We start from the raw sequence: 21,982 nt of genomic DNA, 5'->3' as shown, positions 1-21,982 counted from the left end.
ATACCAAATCTGCCGGGGAGGGGGGAGGGAGCGGGGCTATCGCCTTGTGAGCTGCAAATAGAGCTGTTAGTGTGCCATCAGATAGGGCCGGACATCGATAGCGCTGTATCAATGGGATAAAGATAAATGGGAAGATAAGAGAGTCGGGTTTGCCTTGAAATCCACTTGTGGTTACCAAAAGGCTTTGTCTTCCCGTTGATTTCTTCATCCCGCTCCTGTGGTAAATGCCAAGGCTTGAAATCTTATTTATGGTGACGCTAATGAAAAAATGTCCAGCAGAGCCAGTGCTTCACCCAAAGGATATGAGGATCTTCTGTGCTGTCTTAATTAAGTGAGGTAACGGGGAGACTTCTGAAGCCACCCAGCAGTGGTTGAATGGCTAATTCTCTCCAGCACTGAATTAAAAATTAGGAACATTTAATAAGCGGGGTTAGGTGCCCCCTGAGTTACGGTTTCAGCAAGATGCAGTTAAGCTCAGTCTTTCTGCCTGTTTTTGAAAGTCTGACTCATCTTTCCCAGCACTTCTCTGGCAGCTGTGAGGGCATGAAACTTTTTTAGATCGGAGATAAGATTCATGCTGTAATCACATGATTCGGGGAGCTGGTGCTTTAAGGGAAAGAGTGCTAAAAATAACCAGAATTGGTGACAAGATAGTAGCAATTTTGGCTTTTTCTACCGTGAAGGGCTGGTTGCCAGCTCTAGGGAAAGGAGTCAAGGGCTTCACTCTGCAGTGGGGCTCCAAAATGTCATTGCTCCCGTGATAATATGGGATAATAAGAAAAAAAAAAAAAAAAGGAAAGGATAGGAAAGAGCAAAGATAGAATGGAAGTAAGAGCAAGAAGCGAGAAGATTGGAAAGGGGTAAATATTGCAAAATAAAAAAAAAATGGGGAGAAGGGAAGCAGGGCACATATTGGGCTAGTGCCTCTTGGGCTTGAATGGTGTTGGAGGAAGACAAAAGGAGTGAGGCAGAGTGAGAAGCACAATGACTTTAATTTGTAGGCAGGGAATGTTAAGAGAGAGAGAAAAAAAAGGTGATTTGGGTTCTTTTATTCATTACTAACCATAAAAGGCCCAGACTGTGTTGCCAGTGGCTTTAAAATCCAGGATCCTATTAAACCTTCCTTGATAGTAACTCAGCACTTGGAAACGGGAGTTAAAGAAGGAGCAGGCGAGAGGGAGGAGGGATGGGGGAGCTGGAGGAATCCAGGGGAGACTCAGTGCGAAGGTCTCACCTTTTGTCTGGCTGTGTTTTTTGGGGATCAAGTGGCCTGTTTACCTGGAGAAGCCCAACGGGACTGGCAGCATCCCGATGCCCCTTGCAAAGGGATCACCCCGGCTGCTGCTCCCTAGAAAAGGGCACTGCTCCCCGTTCCCAGGTATTAAATCAGGCTTTATTCCTGCTGCTCACAAACCGGCTGCAGCTCAGGGGAGGCTGCACGGAATGCGAGATGAGATGGGAGAGATCAGCAGATAAATGCGATGGATAAAGCCAGCAGCAAAAAGTTCCTTGGATTGAGTCCCTGGATGATAAATAGCAGATGTGCTGCTGTCTAGGCAGGGGCTGACACCAGGGTGGGGTGAGGCAGGGGCTGGATCAGATGGGGACAGTCCCGAGGCGGGACTGGGAGCGTGCTGGGAGAAATGGTTAATTCCTGCACTTTGCCTCCAGCATCACCCATGATCCCTGCCAACCCCCAGGGGCTGCCCTTCCCTGTTTTCCACCGCGGGTGCTCCCTGCCAGGCTCACACCCTGCACCCAGGGAGAGCTGTAATTAAAAGAGCTGTTCCCCGAGACCCGGCGACTTATCGATCGTGTGCGTGCGGGTGTGCACTCGCTCCCTTCTCCTCGGGGAAAGAGGAGAAACCATTCCTTTTAATCGAGGCTCAGAGCTGACATGCGGGTCTGGGCCACACCACGTCCTCAGCTCCCTGTGACACGTGTGGAGCAGCGCAGCCAGGCGAGGAGACAGCTCCCACGGGAGATGCTCGAGGGGATCTCAATTCCTCAAGGATTTTCCTTTCCTGCTGGAGTGCTGGTTGAAATACAGAGATGCTGTATTGCTCTATGTCTTGTACTGAGGGTCTCCAGGCAGGCAGCAACAGGTCTGGGGAGCCTGATAGAGATGTCACTTGGCTGGGAAAGAGGGAGAAGGAAACAGGGCTAAGCATCCCTTCTCTGAGCCAGCACGGAGAACAGGGAGAGGCTCGGGGAGCTGCCGCGCTTTGCTCCGGTTCGTGAAGTGGGTAATCAGCCCTTTTTATGAAGTCAGACTCCAACCTCTTTGGATTTCACCCCGTGTTCTCCCTGTTGTGGAACAGAGTCAGGTGATAAAGGTCTTATCTGGTCACTGTGCTCCAGGGAATCGGTGCTGCCGGAGGAGCGTGGCTGTGACCAGAGCCTCGCTGGGAATGCAACGTGCAGAGTGTGGCAAGGGGATGGAGGGTGACAACCAACAGCATGAGGTGACAGGCATGCTGAAGTAGCCAAGAGGGATGGTGCAAGGAAACGTGGGTTGGAGTGAACCCCTCTCCCTGTGGAATTTGGGAGTTGCCTCCTGTAGCTGCACCTTCGCCTTTCCCAGAGGGATCCGGTGCGTTTGCAGATTGTTTGCTTTATAAGAGGAGTGACAAATTGCAAGATTAACCAGAAATACAGGCTTCTGTCATTGCTTTCCCTCCTGATGGAAATCCAGAGGATCCTGCGTGGTAACTAATCAGTCAGGTGGAGGAGTGAGATGGTTAATGGAGGAAAAATACTCCTCTCTGTGCCTTGTCTGGGAGAGACTCGACAGCTTCATGCTTAGCTATCAATCTGAGAAGTAGAAGGAGACACTGGCAGCTTTGCATGTCTGTGGTGAGGAAAACATCAGGGTGGGTGGATTTGAGCATCTGAATACCTGGAATAAACCCTATTTCAGAATAAAGAGATCCTCAGGAACTTTTCCCTCCTTGGAATTATAAGGGGAACCAAAAAAAAAAAAAATATCCTCTAGTCCTCAAGGTCTCACCCTAAATCAGGCATTTCTGAAGGGGCTGAAAGGAGAGGAAGGAATCTCATTAGCCACCCTTTGGAAGCTTAATTCCAGGAGAGCCTGCCAAGGTGCCGTTGCTCCTCGGATAGGAAGTGCTGGAGAGCTCCAGCAGCAGCTTTCCGTGTTCAGCCCAGCCTCAGAGAATATCCTTAAGTATTATTTGAGGATTTGGCCTGCTGGAACTGGGCAAGCTACAAAACCCAGATATTGTTGTACTTGGCAAGAGCGCTGTGCCCTTGCAGGGGGGAAAGACTTTGCCCTTTGCTAAAGCTTGAACAAACTTCCATTAGGAATTAAGCAGAGTCCTCTGCATCTCAGCAGCCCCTCACAGCAATCTGGGATGGCTTCCTTCGTGTTTGCCCTGCTTAGCTCCTGGAATTCTGCAGAGCATCCATTTTCCTAGAAAGCTTTGTGTCCATCTGCTCGATTGACTTCGGTAATAAGAGTTAAGACCCCCCCCTGCTTCCTGAGCCAGGGCAAGGAGATTATCCCTCTGATACCATTCAAGGAAACCCTCAGCTCCCAGCTGGCTCAGGGAGTCTCTGGGTGATAGAATTCACTCCAGAGACAAAAAGCCTGGTCACTCTGGCTCGGGATGGAGCTCCTGCAGTTGGAGATGATGCTGGAACAGAGGTTTAAACAGCTCCTCCAAAGTTTTTCTCATTTGCTCTCAATTTTGAGGCTGAGTGAGCTTTTTTGCTAAGGATGCTGGTCTGTGGAGAGATTTAGGGAGATGAAGTGTCTTTTTTCAGTTGGTGGAGCTGGTCCTCCAGCTGGACCAATGTGTGGAGCCTTTATGCCCCTCTTAGGCTTAAAACCTCTGCTTTTCCATCACCTGTCTCATAGGTTTAGACATTGTGGGGATGGGATTTGGGGAAAACTCCAGGTATTGAGTATTGAGGAAGTGGGAAAGTGATTGACAACATCCCCTTTCCAAAGGGTGTCCTGCAGCTCTGAGCAATGCTGGCAATGCTTCCCATCACACGCTTGCTATAGAAAATGTTTCATGAGGACTTCTTCTCTGTAAGAAAACCCACCTTCCTAACAACAAAAACAAAAAACCCAAAATAAATACAATACCAGAGAGACAACAGAAACAGATATTGATTTTTAGTTTGGATCCTTCCAGAGAGGAGTCTGTGCAATCACATGGTCCCTGCCTGTCTGCCTTCCCCACTTCCCCTCTGTAGTTTTTGAACCCTTTGGCCAATTCCTGGCCAATTTCTACCCAATTTGACAGAAGGAAAGAAGTCTCAGAGATATTAAATTTCTATAAATTTCATTAAAAGAGGTGGCTGGGTAGGAGACACCAGCTATTACAGCAGCCCCACGAGACCAGGGCTCCGGCATATGCAGAGCCTTTGTTAGACATCACACAGTGGCTGAGGAGAAAGACTTTTCTGTACAAGCAATTCCAGGGAAAAAAGAAAACATCCCTGACCAGCCCTTGCACCCTCCCAGCCGTGGGGGAACGTGGCTGGAGAGCCCTTGGAGACCTTGTTACATTTGTTCCACTGCCTGTCCGTGGCTTGTTCGTTCAGAAATGAACTTGTAAGGCCTGGAAACAGGTCACGAGCGGGAGGGAGGAAACATTCCAGCCCCGTTCCCTCGTCTCCACACCGGAATAAATTCCAGCCATTGAGATCTGCCTGATTTCTTCCCCCACCCCAGCGCTCCTTGAGGTCTTTTTTTTTTCATTCCTCGGCTAAAAACGCTGAGCTCCAAATTGGGAATTGGTTCCGAGCGCCCGGCGGGGAGAGGGATGCGGAGGGGTGGGGAGGAGGCAGCTGGGAAGGCCAACCAAAAGCTCAGGATTATTAAGATTTTTAAGATATACAGTTTTGATAAAAGCTTGCAAGTAGCAAATTTGCTATCAAGCCTAATGTAGCATGGCAGATTTTGTCTGAGCTAGCAAAGGATCACATTTGCAGCTCCTCTGAGGCGGGGAAGTGGGCTCAATAGGCTATTTTCCACATCCATGCTCTGTTCCTAAAAAAAAAAAAAAAAAAAAAGGAGGGGGAAGCAGGGAGATGGAAAATAAAGACAGTTTCTCTTTTTGCACTTTACTCTGATTTTGCATGTGTTTGCCCTGAATGTTAATAGTCAATAACCTGAGCTCTCAACTCGGGTTTTACCGTGGGATTTGTGTTTTGCTGGGTCTGCAGAGTTGCTTAGGAACACTTCCAGACGGATTGCAGGATTTTGGCAAGTCTGGCATGTTCCCAGTCTGTTGGCATTTTCGTTTTGACCCTTTTTCCATGGAATTAATACTCCTCTGCATCTCCCTGCGCTGCGCTGGAGCTGCGAGGCTGCCCGAGGGATGGGGGAAGGTGGAGGCAGCACAGAGTAGCCATCAAAAAAGTTGGGGTTGTTTGATAGGGATATTAATCAGGGCCTGATTTCTGCCATCTGAGCTTGGGTTAAGGGTTATATTCAAAAGTGAGAGTTTTGGGGGAGAGATGTTATTTTGGCAGTCCCACCATCGCCCAGGGCTGACACAGAGTGAGACTATTTATAAGGATAAGGGGGAATGGCTTTAAACTACCAGAGAGCAGGGTTAGATGGGATGTTGGGAAGAAATTCTTCCCTGTGAGGGTGGGGAGGCCCTGGCACAGGTTGCCCAGAGAAGTTGTGGCTGCCCCATCCCTGGAAGTGTCCAAGGCCAGGTTGGAGGTGCTTGGAGCAACCTGGACTAGTGAGAGGTGTCCCTGCCTGTGGAAGGGGGTGGAACAAAATGATCCTTAAGGTCCTCTCCAACCCAAACCAGTCTGTGATGATCTATGGTTGTCACTGGATTCCCATGAAAAAATTCCAGCTGGATTACAAAGTCACCCAGTTTCAGTTCTGACTTTGGGCAGGTTGTTTGCACGCTGACCACAGTTCTCCCCATTCCATTTTGTGTTAAATCAGTCTTGCCAGCTCATAATCTTTGGTTTGTAGTTCAATAAGAAATGCTGCAAAGCCACTGCCTGGGCTCCAGCTTGGCCTGTCTGTCACTGAATGAGACCCAGCTGGGGATGGGATTCCTCACTTGCCTTCTCAGAGCAATAAAACACATATTTAGACATGGCCTGAAGGAGACTGGATGTTTTCCTGTGCTGATATACTCACATTTTTCTCATGCATGAAGCCACTCTTCTTATTTTAAGAGACTGTGGCGTGTTTTCCTGCTCAGGAGAGCATGGGGAGATGGCTTATTTTTTTATGGGATCAGGCATGTGTTTTGCTAATGCTCTCTGCGATGTGCTACTGGTTTTATTTGCATCATTTACTGTCACTCTGTGGCTTAGTGACCCAATGTGCTTCTGCTCTGGCTCCCAGCACCAAAGCTGAGCATCCTGCAACCTCTGGATTCTGTATTATCCTTTTTGCTTTTCTTTCCACCATTTCTTTAAGGCATTTGGTACCTCGTGCAGTTTATTAATGCTTCCTTGTCACTGCCTGCCTGATGGGTTTTCTTTCTGCTTCCCTGCTGCATCCCTAATCTTCCCGTCTTGGCTTCATTTAAGGGGGGGGGGGGAATCAAAACCCTGCTGCTTCTGCTAAATCAAGTGGTGTTTGTGTTGGGAAATGAGAGAGTGTGATGCCATCAAACTCACTTATTCTAGAGCTCAGCTAGGTTTGCAAATCAGGTTATGTGGAGCCAGGGAGCTCATGGCTTTGGCAGAACAGCCCCCACGGCCCGTGACAGGAGGGTAACTGCTTATTCCCCCTCATATTTTAGAAAAAAATATGGGTTTTGTCTTTTTGAGGGAGATGCTGAGCCCCCGTGGTGCTGCCCCTCATCCTCCCCAGCAGCAGAGCTGAGCCAGGGTGACGTCCCCCCGGGGCTTCCCTGAATTCAGCCACCAGGTCGTGTAAATGTACAGGACCATTTAGGCTTTTAAGACATCTGAGGTCACTTTTCATCGCAGGCTGGGCCGCTGCACAGTTTTACAGGGTCATAAAAGCCCTGACAGGAGTCATAAAAGCCTCCAATTGCACTGCACAAACCCGCGGAGTATATTTTAAGGGCCCCTGAGTTTTCATTTTGCTGCTTTTATGGGAACCCATAAAAGCCTCGATGAGCAGGAGCCCTGATTGGCTCCTCAGCACGGAGGTAGTTAAAATTACAGCCGACGACAAATTGTTCCAGTCTAAATAAATCAGGGCTTTGCGTGTGGTGGGAGGGGGGAGCTGTGCTGCCCCTGCCCGTGTGGGGGGACACACGTGTGTGCTCCATGTGGGATTGTCCCCAGTGTCCCATGTGGGACCAGCCACCACCCCCGGTCCTTTCAGACACGCCTTGGTTGTCCAGTTGCAGGACATGATGCATCTTGCTGCGTGTTGTGCTGCACTGGCCTCCCCTGGGCATGGTTTTCTGCTGCATCACTCGTCCTGCATTATGCACACACATACTCCATCCCTGATCCCACCTTCCCTGCTCCCCCCAAACCCTGCCCCGTAACCCTTCCAACCCGAACTGTTCTATAATCCCATGATCATTCACACTCCAGCAGCATTGCAGGGCTGTCCCTGCTTTCTGTGCACAAACAGATGCTCAACTGGCTGTCACAAGGCAGGGACAGACCCCCAGCACATGGTCCTGGTTGTGATCAGATCTGCTGGGGCTTAGCAGGGTTTTGAGGCTGAACTATATTTCTACTGAGCTGTGTCAGTTTGTCAAAAGGGAAATATTTCATAGAAATGGCTTGTTGTGGGTTTGTTGTTTGTTTTTTTTTTAACTTTACCTGGCTAGACTGAAATAAATAAGAGTGGTTGAAATTCAGATGTGATGTTTGGAAATTACAGCATCACACCTCAGGGGGTGGTGTGATCTGAAAACAGGAATGAGCTTGGGATGAGTCCTGCCTTCCCTGCTACCTGGGGCAGGGAATTGTTTCTTGGTGGGAGTCTCCCTTGCCCAGCTGCTGCCATGAGAGGGGTGTGAAGGTCGGTGTCATGGGAGAAAGGAGGCAAAACAGGTGTAGTTGGGACCGTGGAGTGGTTGCAGCATCGAGCTGAGTGTCTGGATTTGTAATGGAAATTTCCTCGACTGTTTTCCTCCTCTCTGCAGTGTTCAGGGGATGGTGAGGTCAGGTTTTAGTTGCTGGGTGTGAATTGTCCTGCTCTCCCTATCTCGCCTCTCATCCCCACGGGTTTCTCAGCAGCCAGAGTTTTCCTCTGGGTTGTTTCCACCTTTCCCCTGAACTGGTTCTCACCAGAGGGAGGAAAACTCAGAACCAGTGACCATCTGGTGCATTACTGTGACCATCTCCTTTTCCCCAGCTACGTGCCCAGGGCAGTGCCCCTTGTGCAAGGCCATTGTTTGCCATGGTCTGTGTTGGCTCCCAGGGGCCAGACCAGCAAAGCCAAGCTCAGGTCCCATGGACCAGGCTCAGGTCCCATGTCCCCTGGGAAAGGGACCAGCCAAACCTCAGCTGTCTGACCTTCCAGCCTGGAATCTGCTTGTCACAGCCTGGCAAGGAGAGGAAGCGATCAGAAAGGTTCTCTTTGCTCTGTGAAGATAAATGTGTCTTATTTCTGTCTTGCTGTAGCTTTATATAGTAATTATATCAACTACAGCTGATCAAAGCATTTGTTAAAGAGAAAACTATCTCTCCTTTGCTTTTGTTACTGTTTGCAGCCAATTTGACAGGCTTTATATCTCCGACTACATTTTCTCTTATTTTCCACGCTTGATTTCTCTTTTTCTCTTCCTTCCCCCTTGTTGGCACCTGGCACATAGATGGATGTCCCTCCCCCTCTCCTCTTCCCCTTCCCCCTCTCTCCATCTGGCTTAATAAAAATGTTTTTTAAGCCATCTCAGGGACTCAGGAGCAAACAGCAGCAGTCGTGGGAGTGATCAATCTACCTGTGCCTCCTGTTTGGGGTGAGGTGTGACTGGGGCAGCTCAGCTGGGCAGGATCCTCTGTTTTTCTAATTTCCGCTGTTATTGTTTCTCCAGGTGTTTACGAGGGTTTAACCTCTCATCTCTGAGTTTTTCATGAGACTGGCACAAACAGGCTGCCCTTTTGTCCCAACCATATCCACAAATCCCAGAAAGCACATCCTTGCTGCTTCTTTAATATTATTTTTTTTGTAGGATTCCTTCTTTTCCCGTTGACTTTCCATCTTTCCTTAATCTCGTTTAAAACCTCTCTCTCCTCCAACGTCTGCACTTCTTTCTCTCTCTCTCTGTTATTGGCTTTACGGCCAAACGCTTTAATTTATTTGCCATACAATGTCTCTTTACCACCGTTCTGGGGATACAAATTGTTGGAAAGACGTTACAATAATATCCAGGCTTGGCACATCTGTTTGTCAGCGAGCAGCGTTTCCAGCTCAGCCGCTCAGGGACGGGCAGGAGGAGGGGACCTTCCCCTGCTCGAGCATCTGGGGAGGTGAACTGTAATTACCCGAGCTAAAACTGAGCTGGGATTGGGGTTTCTTAAGACAAAACGTGCCGGGAAGCCCCTCCTTTCCAAATATTAGTGCCGTGGTATCAGCCCAAATGATTTGCACCCTGGTGCTGGTTAGTGATTAATTCACTCCTTGCACAGGAAAAGGCTTGAACTGACATCTGGGTGAAGAGTTCTGTGTCAAAATATGAGCCAAAATCAGGGGATTTGGGGTCAGACTGTGGGTGACGGTTGTGAATTCGTGTCGGGGTGATGATCTGGATCTATCCCTGATGACAAAGGTACCGGGCTTGTGCCGGCGGGGCTGGTTGTGAATTTGTTTGTTGGGGTGGTGAGCTGGCTCTGGCCCTGCTGACAGATATTTTTGGGTGCTCCTTTGGCTTTGCATGAAGGACACACCAGGCACAGGGGCAGGAGCTGTCCTTGTACCCATGGCTCGGCTGGGAACGGAGCTGCAGAGGGGTGGAATGTCCCGGTTGGAATCGCAGAGGGTCTCCAGCGCTCTCAAAGGCGATTTATTCCTGATGATGCCTTTTAGCAGAGAGAAACCAGCTGCCTTGGGCAAGGCGGGGTTGAGGCACCCGCTTGCCCGGGGCTAGGCTGGATTTAGTGCTGTTGAATCCCCTCAGTGGTTCTGCCAGGCAGCAGTTGCCTCCCCGGTGGTGTTTTTAGCTTTCCTTATCAATGCACTTCATAACTCCTAATGCACATTGATTGCTGTCTATTTTTCCTTTTATTTTTGTGTTATGCTTGATTGCTGCTTTAGCAATAAGAATAGGGCTTTTAGCCAAAATTGTCTTTTTTGGATTGCGGAGTCCTGACTTTTTGGCTCTCTAATAAGTTTTGTGTTACGAGCCCACATTTCTCTGTTGACATTTTCCCTTCCAGCCAATTTCTCCCATAATTTTCCCCCGCGTTGGAAATGAGTCCTTTTTGAAGCCCTGAGTATATATATTACTGATTGGGGCAAGCCTTTATTATCCATTGTGAATGTAATCAGGTCCTCATCACTAGTTTCTTGATAATCACTGAGCACCAGTTCAGTCATTAATTTCGTCTTTATCCATCATGTCTTCTTTCCACGTTATTTGCTAAATAGCTCGGACGTGATTGCGACACTCAGCATCGGAGCTTGTAACTCTTTGCTTCCTTAATGTGTTTACATTGTCAGGGTAATGCTGTCCCCGGTGCTCAGGTCTGTGGGATTTTACTTTGAAGGATGCTCAGCCGGCTCCGGGGAGCCTGCACTGAGGAGATGAATATTCCTTTGTTGGATGATCACCGCTGATGGTCTTTAGACCCTGATGTTTCAATACCTCCTGCCCACGAGCTCTAATTTATTATCTCCCCAAATCAGGCTCCTCAGGACTGAGCTGTTTATCTTTTCCCTGTTTGCAGCACGGTGTAGGAATTCATCCTGGTGTGTAGTTTCCCTGCTGTGCCTGCTTGGGTCTGTAGCAATCCATATGTATTCAATAGGTCGAAGAGAATCAAAAGCTCTAAAAGTAGGAAAATAAATGGATTATAGCAAGGACTTTGTCGGGCCGGTCGTTCTGATCGCTCTGTAGTGTCAATAATATCACCTTGCTTCCTGTCAAAGAGATTTCCCAGTTCTTGCTGCCTCTTGGGAAGTCCTTGGGCACGGAATGGTGGAGGGAGGGATGAGTGGGTACAGAGGCAGAGGGTGAATGGCTGCTTGGGGTGGCATTGCATAGAATCACAGAATGGTTTGGGTTGGAAGGGACCGTAAAGATCATCTTGTGCCAACCTCCTGCCATGGGCAGGGACACCTTCCACCAGCCCAGGTTGCTCCAAGCCCTGTCCAGCCTGGCTTTGGACACTTCCAGGGATGGGGCAGCCACAGCTTTGCCAGGAAGGGTTGGTTTGCTCACTGACCAGCCTTGGAGTTTGTGCCCTGCTTGCCTTAAACTGGGTATCCTCACCAAACTAACACACCTCATTAATTTCAGGGGTTAATTAACCAGGACAGGGCTCAGTCCTGCTGTGCTCAGAATTCCTGGTACCCAAACCAGCTTTCTTACACCTGCCCTGAGCCTCCCTCCCTCTGCTCCTACTCCTGTGCCAATTAGGGAGACCTTCAGAGCCTTTCCAGAAGGGTTTTCAGAGCTCCTCTGAGTTCTGCCAGGTGAAAGCTGAGGCTGCAGGCATGAAAAACCCAGACTTCCAACTGCTGCTGATCCTTGAACCCGGGTGTAAAACGAGCTGAGGGATGACAGGGGCCTCAGGGGGGAAGACACAGTGACTTGCAGGATTGAGCTGAGTCCTGGAGACACCTCTGCTCTCCTCCTCCTCCCTCAGGGATGTGCTGTGCTAACTTCTCTTTCCTTGACAAGCTGCTGTGTTTCCTCTTGGCTGCTTCTGTCTCATGCCTGGACTTGGTCTGCAGGGATCCAGCACTTCACACAGGGAATGAGCCTCGCCACAATTACATCAGGCTTATAAAAATTAAAAAAAAAAAAAAACAAAAACCAGATGCAAAAGGCCTGTGGAATCTGTTTCAAGCCACAGACTGATTTTTTAGCGATGGTGGTTTGCAACAAACATCCCCAGAAGTGGGTTATTTGGTAATTCTTGCTGTGTCCTGCCTGGCTGGCAGTGCCTGGCCACAGGTACGGGTGGTGATGCTCACCCTGCTTTGGGAGTGGCTCATTTTGTGTCCCCCCCCTTGTTTAGGGTGTTGGAATTTGGCCTCAGGGGGGAGGTAGCTGAGGGTGTTTTTGTTGTGTAGCATCAGCTCTGGTTTTGCTGATTTCTGGGCCTGGCTTCAAAAAGGAGTTCAAAAAGGGTGCACTGGGAATTTTCCTAGAATCCCAGAATGGTTTGGGTGGAAGGAACCTTATAGACCAAGCTCCAACCCCCTTCCACGGGCAGGGATGTCACCCAGCAGATCAGCTTGCCCAGGACCCATCCAGCCTGGCCTGGAGGTTTGAAAATGTTGGGGTTTTGCCACTTGGACCAATTGTGTGCTCAGGACAAAATCCCTTAGGCCAAAATGTGGAGCTGTGGGTTTTAGTGGGTACAAAGATCCTCAGCCCCATCAGGGAGCATCTCCAAGGGTGACTCATCCCAGCCTGTGCCAGATGTTCAAGACTATGAGGAGAACTTGTGCTAGAGGACAACCTTAGACTGCTGCCATTGCTATAAACAACATGGTAACAGAAATCCCAGCTGGAAAGACAAATCCCACCTTTCCAGAGGCAATGCCACTGGCTGGTGGCTGCAGCACAGGGAAAAATCCCAGTGCCCTGCCTGCTAAAGCAGCAGCCTGGGGTGCTGTCAATCCCTCCAAAACCAAGCAGCAAATCTCCAAATGGACTTTAAAATTCTTGATCGTGTCCTTTTTGATCGTGTCCTTCTCCCTTCTAACCCACATCTCATCTGGCCGTCACCTCTCCTCGCTCTCACTCACAGTTCCAACTTTCCTTCCTCCAGAGGCATCAGCCCCTCTGGATAATGTGCCCTGACAGCTCCTCTTAGCAGAGCTTTCAGCATCAGTGCTCAGAGCTCTGTGGAAATGGAAGAAAATCCACCTGGTGAGTGCTTTTATGGGCTGAAAACAAACTGCATCCAACACCCAGCCCAGGCACCTTCTGCCATCCCCAAAGCCAAGCAAAACCTCGTCAGGCTTAAAAACACACCGTGGCTGAGCTTGGGGATTTTCCTCCTCTCTTTTTCCACAGCTGTGAAAAATGAAGGATGTGGGAGATAATTTCGCCAAGAGAAAATGAGGTGGTAGAGAAGTGCTGTGTCTCATTTCTCAATCCACCCCCAGGTCCCTCACAGTTCCCAGGGCAGAGGAAAGGGCTGGAGAGCTGCAAGCTCCTCGTGCTCTCGGCATGGGCACAGATGCTGTGCCAGGACAAAGAACTTGTGTTAAATTCAGGCTGTGCCTCCAGGATGCATCTCAGCTTTACCAAATCCCCCTCATTTCTGAAAAGATTAACGCTGCACTTTCAAAAATCCTGGTTTTTTGATAGCCTCTTTGCTTTGTTTGCCCCTTCTTCTTCCTATTTTCTCTCCCTTCCATCTCCCCTCTCATCCAACACTTCTCACTGTCATCTGTCTCTTTGCTGTACACACATGGAGAGGGTCCCTTCTGTTATCCAAGCCTTGGGACCTTCCTTTGGTTTTAATTAGGAATGAGTGAAGGCCACAAAGTGGTTTGTAAGGGGCAGCATCCAGCAGTGGGATGCTGGTGCAGGGATGCAGAGCTGGGTCCTTCCTGTGCTGCTGGAGAGGGAGCTGGATATGTTCCATTTCTTTGTATGCTTTATAATTTCACCTATTGTTTTAGGATCATATAATTTACTTTGTTTTAAATACAAGGGCTGCATAAACCGCCGTCTGTATTATTTTGTGGACCCTGACATAAATTTCCATTATGGTGCTTATTAAAGTGTCTCGTTAATACCCTGAGCATCGACAGCGCTTTGCAAATGTGTGGTTTTCTCCCCCCTGCCTTGTGAATTGACTGGATTTATCCCTGCCAGGAGTCTTTTGGAGGGGGATGCTGGGAGGGAGGGAGCATCTTTTTTATCTCATCCTGTTCAGTGAAGCTTGTGCCCCTCACAGGGGCTCCCAGGCCACCTTGGTGTGGGTAAGTGGAGGGCAGCGAGTCCTGCCGGGACAACGCAGCCATCAAATACACCAGGATTAAGAACTGCAAAAGCTTTTATGAAATATGTGTTCCTCTTTCTTTTTACCCCGCCCCACCCCCAAATCCAAATATTTCCCGCGAGTGCTGCTGCTTTATCAGGGCAGGGCTTTTCCTAGAAGAGATCTTTTTATTCTGCTCAGTGTTTGTGCAGTGTCTAGCCAGGCAAAGATCCCATTCTCCATGTGTTCCTAGGCATCCTTCTAATAACCGTGGTTAATAATGAATGACAACCATTAAATCACTTTAAATATGTACGAGCAGCACGATGGAGACCCTTGATTCCTGGCACTGGTAATGCCAGTCAGGTGTGGATAAGCACGTTGCTCTCCTGTGCCACGGCCACAAAAGGGGGGACCCTGTAGAGAACTGGGGTAATTTGCCTGGCTGCTGCTTTATTTAGCAGCAGTGCCTGGAAATGGAATGAGGAGAGAGATTCCCACGTCGGCTCGGTGGGTCGGGAGGGCATTAGTTCATCGCGGCGCCGACGGAGATTATGTGAGGCAGCAGCTGCTCCTCCTTTGCAGGGCTCGGGAGGGTGAAGCTGGTTTTGTGGGAGCTTGATTCCCGCAGGCAGAAATAATCCAGATTATAGGGACCTACTGTGCTCGTGGAAGACGGTGAACAGCCATCCAGGAAGGCCTCTGTGCCCATAAACTTGGTGTCTGGTTAGGGGCTGTGCTATGTCTCTCTACAGATATCCCAGAATCTCAGAATATGCCGAGTTGGAAGGGACCCACGAGGATATTGGAGTCCTCAGCCTTTTCTCATAGGAGAGGTGCTCCAGCCCTCTAATCAGCTTGGTGGCCTCCTTTGGATCTGCTCCAACAGGTCCATGTCCTTCCTCTGCTGGGGACCCCAGAGCTGGAGGCAGCACAGCAGAGATAGACTCAGATACAAAGATATGGAATGTGTCCCTTCCACAGTCCCCATCTCCTGCCCTGATGATGGATCATCTCTCTCTGGCAGGATCCAAGGGATGCTTTAACCCTGCCTGGTTGAGTCTGAGTCACCTCTGCCTCTGCTCCAACAGAACTGGTCCCTGCTTCCTGCCTTTACCCCCTAAATCTGCCCATATCGCTGGGAACAGGATGAAGGACAGATTTGGGCAGAGCTGTTAGGACTACTCCAAGTTTCAAGCAGCCGTGGGAGATGAGTGTCCTGTTTCTTCTCACCCAGGGTGGTGAGGCTGCCACCCCCATGAGGTGGGATGAGGTATCTCCAAACCCTTTCCAAGCTCCCTGTACCCCTTCTAGAAGCCAGTCCAGAATTAAGCAAACACTCCCCTATTTTACCCACCCCAACCCTGCACTAGAAAACCACAAACAAGTGCAAAATTTGTTCCTCTCTGCTGCTGCTCACGGGATTTTCCACTGCCCTGCACCTTGTCTTTCCCACTCCTGTCACCACGGTCACTTGGTCCCAGCATCCTGCTGAAGTTCCAAGGAGCCTTTGGAAGATGAGGCATGAGAGGTGCCCAGATGCTTTAACTCGTGTTGGCTTCTGGAGGTGTCTGTGTGCCCTGGGGAATAATGGAATGATGGAATGGGGCAGGAGATGGCAAAACTAAGGTGTTGTTTCTGGCTGCTCAGTGGAGCAGAATGACAGGAAAAGCCTTTCCTGCTGTGACAAATCCCCCTGGCCATCATTCCTGACCAGCTGACGTGGGGCAGAAGGAGGAATGATGAAGCAGGATTGGGGAATGTTGAGGGAAAGGCAGGAGTGTGGAAGATAAATTATTTAAGGTACAATCATTACAACAATGGGGAGAGGGAGGAAAAAATAAATTTTTTTGCTTTTTGCTTGGCTTGCAATATTGAAAATGGGGGAAAAAAATCATTTGGGATCAAGCTGGAATGCAACCTTTGTAACTGACAGCTGAAGGGAATCGGGGATTGACGCTGGGTTGATTATTTCTCATTCAGTGAGAGCTGAGAAAAGCTTTGCTCGAGTCTTTTCACAGGGAGACAGGCCAGAAGGCCAAGAGAGCAGCAAAATCCTTTGGGATTGTGCCTGTAGAGGTCTGTTCCTGCTGCTGTTCTTGATCTGGAAAACCAGAGAGAAGAGCAAACTCCTATTGCCTCTCCTTTGGATGGCACCTCAGGCTTTGCATGGATAAATCCCACAGGTTTTGGGCAGCATCCTGAGGCATCCCCACATCCTGGGAAGGCACTGCTTTCACCCCTGCTCTGTTGGTGCTGGGCTTCCCTTCCTTGTGTCACACAGCTGGGCTGGCTGGGTGGGAATGGTCCCATGCCATGGTGGGAATTTCCTAGTGACAACCGGCTCCTTTTTCCGGGATGAAGCTGCTGCAGCCTCCTGGATAGGACACGATGCTTCATCCCAAGCCCTGGCTGAGGCGATGCTGCAGGCTCTGGACAAGTACTTTTATAATCTTTTAAGGTTTCCAGAGCCACTCTTGAAGGGCCGTTAAGACCTTTGCCTGGTGATAATTGGATTTGTAAGACAGTGCAACATGTGATAAAGTGCTCTTGTTGGACAGGATCCCAGTTTTCTTCTATCATTCCTATTAATGTGATAAATGTCGCTGTCTCAGCTGATAGGGCCGTGTTGGATAATAAGATTGGAATCAGCTTTGATTTCTCCAGCTCAGTTCTGCATCCTGGCTCGGCAAGAGCAGGCAGGGAGAGACCTGGCCAAGGTGCCCATCGCTGGGGTCTGTGTCCCTTCATTCCTTGCCTTTTCCTGCCTGGAAGGGCAGGAGTTGAGGAGGTGGATCCAAAACCTCTCAGCATAGGGTGGGTGAGGAAGGTGGCCTTGGAGGAGCTGGAGCAGCAGAGGATTGGATGTGTCAGGCAATGAAACCTCTCCTAATTAAAGCTGATAGCAAACAAATACAGGACTGGGAGTACAGCTGGGAAGCACGAGTCCAATTTGGAACTGGGCAGCTGTGAAATTGGTCCCACTGACCACAGCTGGGGCTGTGAAGGAGAGAAATCAGAGCTGGGAGAAAGTCCTTATGGTTACAGGTGCTATTATTGCTCCCTGTGTGTGTTGATGTACCACAATCTGCTGGAGATCCTATTATTCTGCTCCTTGGGAGTTATGTAAGTATCCAGGTCCTGGACTAGGGATGAGTAGAGGGAAAGGTGGCACTTTGGTAGCCCAGTGTGCTCCATCTCCTCTGCCATGGTGGTGGCAGCCAGAATGGGCAAAAGCTTTCCTTTCCATTGTGCTGAGGCAGAAATAAGAGGGTCAGGGTGTCAAACCTCCAATCTGTTGGAGAATAATGGGAACTCTTTGTGTGGATAGATGAGAGATTTCTTTTAAAATCAAACAGTTTTCTAGCTGGAGATGTTTTTTCCCCCCGTCCTTCTCTGTGTCTCTCCCCTGGAGATGTGTTGTGCTTTGCTGATTCCTTGGGAATGGGATGTGTGTGCTGGGGAGGATAATGCTGCTGCAGCAGCAATCCCGTGTGGGTGAGCAGTAAATAGTTATGACATCCTGCTCATGGTTTTTTTGCAGGACTTGTGCTTTTTCTTGCTCAACAAATGCCAAATGAAGCCTCCTTCTTCTACAAGGGTGGTTTGAAGAGGCAGCTGGAGGCACCAGCCTTTGAAATGATGTGGCAAACTGAGCCACTGCCTATTTCTGCCGAATATTTTGTGGGAAATGAGGGCAGCAGGAGGAGATTGCTGTGTCCAGCCTCCTGCCTGCCCCTTGCAGAGCTGCCAGCCATGGCTGGGGACAGAGAGCTGCTCAAGGGTCTTAAAACATCCCTGGGGTTTGGTGTGGAGGTGGGTGGTGAGCAGAGACAAGTCATTAAACACCCCCTGGGTATAAATTCAGCTGCAGGGACTTTGCCAGCCACACAAGCAGAAATCACACGGATCTCCAGTGATCACCCCAGAGCTCTTATCCTCAGGTCCCTTTACTTAGAGACCAGCTGCTCGCTGCACTCAAAGGGAAAGAGGAGCACACACTGTTCAAACAACCAGGCAAAGTACCCTGGGCCTGCTGAGCCCCAGGTTGGTAAATGTTATTTCCCATCTTCATTGACTTCCCAGCGTGTCCTTTTCCACTGGCTCTGATTGCCTGACTTTCCCACTCTGGGAAACTGGGGTTTTGTCCTTTTTGGTGATTGCTCTGATCTATAAAAAAATAAAAGGGAAGGCCAGCAGGTAGCAATGAAGAAAATCAAAATTAAAGAGCAAAACTATTCATAAATAAAAAATTTCCAAGCCCTAAATGATTTGCCCTGTTTGCCATCCACAGCTTGGAAGTGACGGAGCTGAGCACTTGATCTGAAGCTGAGCAGGGTTGGGCAGGATGGAGAGAGGCAGGAATTGCAGCAAACTGCTCCTGTTCCAGGATCTGAGAGGTGAACTGTGCCTGGAGGGTTTGTTTTAGTGCTGAGAGAGGTCTGGGGAGTCTTGGAAAGCCCACAAGAGCTGCTGGGGAGAATGGAGATGGTTGGGATTTGGCAGCATCAGCGTGGCCTGATGTGCACTGTGGCAGGAGATGGAAGACTGAGAGGAGGAAACTTTGCCTCTTCCTCCTTATCTTGTTGAATGTGGATCTTGTTGGATCTTAAATATCCATCTGCTTCCCAAGGTAGTGGTCCTGCACCATCACAGCAGGGCAGCCAGAAGGATTCAGAGTTTGGATGTGCATTGGGTTTTGCTTGGTTGTGGTTTTGCTGTGTCAGGGGATATTTAGGTTGGATCTCAGGACAAGGTTCTTCCCCCAGAGGCTGTTTGGGCACTGCCCAGGCTCCCCAGGGAAGTGGGCACAGCCCCAAGGCTGCCAGAGCTCCAGGAGGGTTTGGACAACATTCAGGGACAGGGTGGGATTGTTGGGGTGCCCTGGGCAGAGCCAGGAGTTGCCTCAATGATCCTTGTGGGTCCCAACTCTGAATATTCCCTGTTTCTGTGTTTGGGCTGGGAACTGTCTCATTCTGTTGCCAAGCAGAACTGACCCCAGCCCTCTTATCACGCCAGGGTCTTATCTCTGCCGTGCCTGCTCATTGCTGTCAGCTGTGGCAGCTTTGGCTCGGGGAAGGAGTGTCAAATATCCCCCAAAAATGTGCTCTGCAAGGACGAGAGATCCCAGAGCAGAGTGGAAAAGCAGCTGCTGCCTTATTACACCTGGCCTTGTACCGGCGAGTCCATCATCGCGCTGTCGGGACTCTGACACCTCGTGTAGCACAGAAATCCTGCTGGGGATAATCAGTGTTAGACAGGCAGAGAGATGGTGCCCTGCTTTGCCTAAGAGATGGGATGTGCAGAGATGGCACAAGGAAGCGTTTTCCAGTTGGTGGATAAAGGCTGGGCACAGGAGAGACGCTCAGGGGCTGCAAACCCCCTCCACCAGATGTTTGCCAGTGGTTGCTCCCACCCATCATGATTTGCACTGAATTCCCTGCATCCTCTCACTGTACTTCTGAGGCTGCAAATGCCCAGCTGCATGTCCATCACCAGCTTGGTGGCCTGACCCTCGGTCATCCTCTTATTTTAACTTTTTTGGGATCTGCTGTGCTTTATTTCAGCCCTGGAGCAAAGGAGTGCTCCTTCATGTAGCACTTTATGTGCCACAGTGCAGTCTCTTTTATTATTATTATTAAATGCTGGGTTTTTTTTTTTCCTAATCTGGAGAGAACGGATATTTATAATTTACCACCTAGGGCTTGGTAATTAATATTTGTGTAGAGCTCTCAGCGATGTCTCGGATGTGAAATGTATTATATAAATAAAGGCCGTCTTGCAGGGGAAGAGGAGAATTAAATAAAAAAAAGGCAGTTTTCTTAGATGTTCGTGGGAAGAGGTGAGGCTGTGGAGGGATTCAGAGCCCCCAGCACCCAAAAGGGCTGTGGGAAGAGCTGCCTGGGAATGTTGTGTGCGTCAGTCAGGGGCTCCAGGAGCTCCAGGCTCCACAGTCTGGAGGCTGCTCCTGGCACGGGAAAGGAATCTGTGTTCTTACAGTTACAGTTCTGGGTCTGGGCAGAGCAGAAAATACGATGCACTCGCAGGGTCTTGGGCTGCTTGGATGGAAAGAGCAGTGAGGAAATGGGTCGTGGAGGTTGGGCTGTGGTGGAGGTGCCACGAGGGGATTGTCACCACCGGGATGCTCCCGTGATTAACGGGTCCCCTCTCCCCATCCCTTGGAGAGCAGAGGGGAGAGGAGGTTCCATGGAGAGCCAGCACCTCTTGGACACAGTCCCAGGGATGTTGAACCCCCCTGTCCTTAAGAAAGCTCCATTTTTCCCAGGTCACATTGTCCTTTTGGTGCCAGGAGTGAGAAGGAAGGAGAAAGTCCAACCATCCCTTGTGGAGTCACCAGCAGAATCCCAGAATCCTGTTAGAATCCCAGAATGTTGCTGGTCCTGGTCTCTCCACTCCATTGATTTTGGGGGTGGGCAACACCCCTCAGCCTCAGATTTCCTAATCCCACAATGGTTTGGGTTGGAAGGGACCTGAAAGCTCATCTCCTCCCGCCCCCTGCCATGGGTGGGGTCACCTTCCACTGCTCCAAACCCCCTCCAACCTGGCCTTGGCTGACCCCTTTTGGGAGGGCATTAAAAATCACTGATGTCTACATGTGGTTCAAATACTTCTCAGCACACTCGGAGTTTGAATTTAAAAGAAAGCCACTTAAAAAACTGAAAAAAACATGGAAAATAGTTGCAAACCCCTCCCCAGTTCCCTCCATGTCTTTGCGTGCTCGTGGTTGTGCTTAAAAAGTTCCACCCATCCCATCACAGGTTTTCATGGCAATATTAACTTCCCTGGGAAAGGGAGGTCTGGGTCAACTGGAATTATTACTGAACTAACCTCAGGCAACCAATTTTGCGTCAGGGAAAGGAAAAACTCTAGAAAAACTTGTTTCATTTTCCAGAAAAATATTTGGATTTTTGTTTCAATTACCAGGCTTTTCTTTTGCTAAATATAACAAACTGTGGTTATTAAGGTTAAAGAAATCCACTACCTGAAACAGAGAACACCTGACAATGAAACAAAACCTTTATTTTCTGGTTGAACAAAATATTTAATTTGACTCAAACAATTTTTCACCTGATTTTTCACTTTTGTCATAAAATCAATTTCCTGCATAGCTCTGTTCTCCCACGCTGCTGGCGTTGTGGAGTCAGGGAATCCTTTTCCTTTCCTCTCCTTTCTTTGTGTTGTTTTCTCTTTTCCCTCCCTGTTTTCCTTCTCTCTTTTTTTTCCTTTTCCATCCTTTTTTTTTCCTTTTCCACCTTTTATCTTTTCTAGTTTTCCTTTTTGTCTGAATTTTTCTCCTTTTGCTTGGTTTTTTTTCTTTCCCCCATTTTTTCCTTTCCCCTCCTTTCTTTGCCTTTCCCCCTTTCTTTCCCTTTCCCTCTTTCTTTTCCCTTCTTCCTTCCTTGTCTTCCCCCTTCTTTCCTTTCCCCCCTCTCCCCCTTCCCCCTTCCCTTGTCTCCTTCTTTCCTTTTTTCCCTCCTTCTTTCCCTTCCCCCCTCTTTCCCCTCTCTTTCCCTTTCCCTCCCTTTCCTTTTTGCCCCCTCTTTCTCTTCCTATCTCTTCCCTCCTTCTTTCCCTTCCCCCCCCTTTCTTTCCCCTTCTCCCCCATTTCCCTTCCCCTTTCTTCCCTTTCCCTCCCCTTCTTTTCCTTTCCCTCACCTTCTTTCCCTTTTCCCCTTCTTTCCCTCTCCACCTTCTTTCCCTTTTCCCCTTCTTTCCCTCTCCCCCTTCTTTCCCTTTTCCCCTTCTTTCCCTTTCCTCCCCTTTCCCTCTTTCCTCCCTTTCCTTTTTCTTGCCTTCTTTCCCTTTCCTCCCTTTCTTTCCCTTTTCCCTCTTTATTTCCCTTTTCCTCCCTCTTTCCCTTTCCCCCTTCTTTCCTCTCCCCCTCCTTTCTTGACCTGGCTTTCTTTCC

General features: G+C 49.3%; 1 protein-coding gene across 7 annotated transcripts in view; it reads left to right on the top strand.

The window, feature by feature from the left end:
• Window positions 1-21,982, top strand: part of LOC113952903 (protein CEPU-1) — a 231,655-nt gene that overhangs the window by 117,878 nt on the left and 91,795 nt on the right. The window contains exon 1 of one of the 7 annotated variants that reach the window (XM_027655456.1): window positions 706-860. The exons of the other annotated variants lie outside the window; for them this stretch is intronic. Coding sequence (XP_027511257.1) covers window positions 823-860 — 38 coding nt within the window. The 5' untranslated portion in view covers window positions 706-822. Of the gene's footprint in view, window positions 1-705; window positions 861-21,982 lie in introns of those variants that run through there. 7 annotated transcript variants of the gene reach the window in all.

This window comes from Corapipo altera, unplaced genomic scaffold, assembly GCF_003945725.1.
Source record: "Corapipo altera isolate COAL_440 unplaced genomic scaffold, ASM394572v1 71, whole genome shotgun sequence".
NCBI lineage: Eukaryota > Metazoa > Chordata > Aves > Passeriformes > Pipridae > Corapipo > Corapipo altera.
This window is presented reverse-complemented; position numbering and strand designations above follow the sequence as displayed.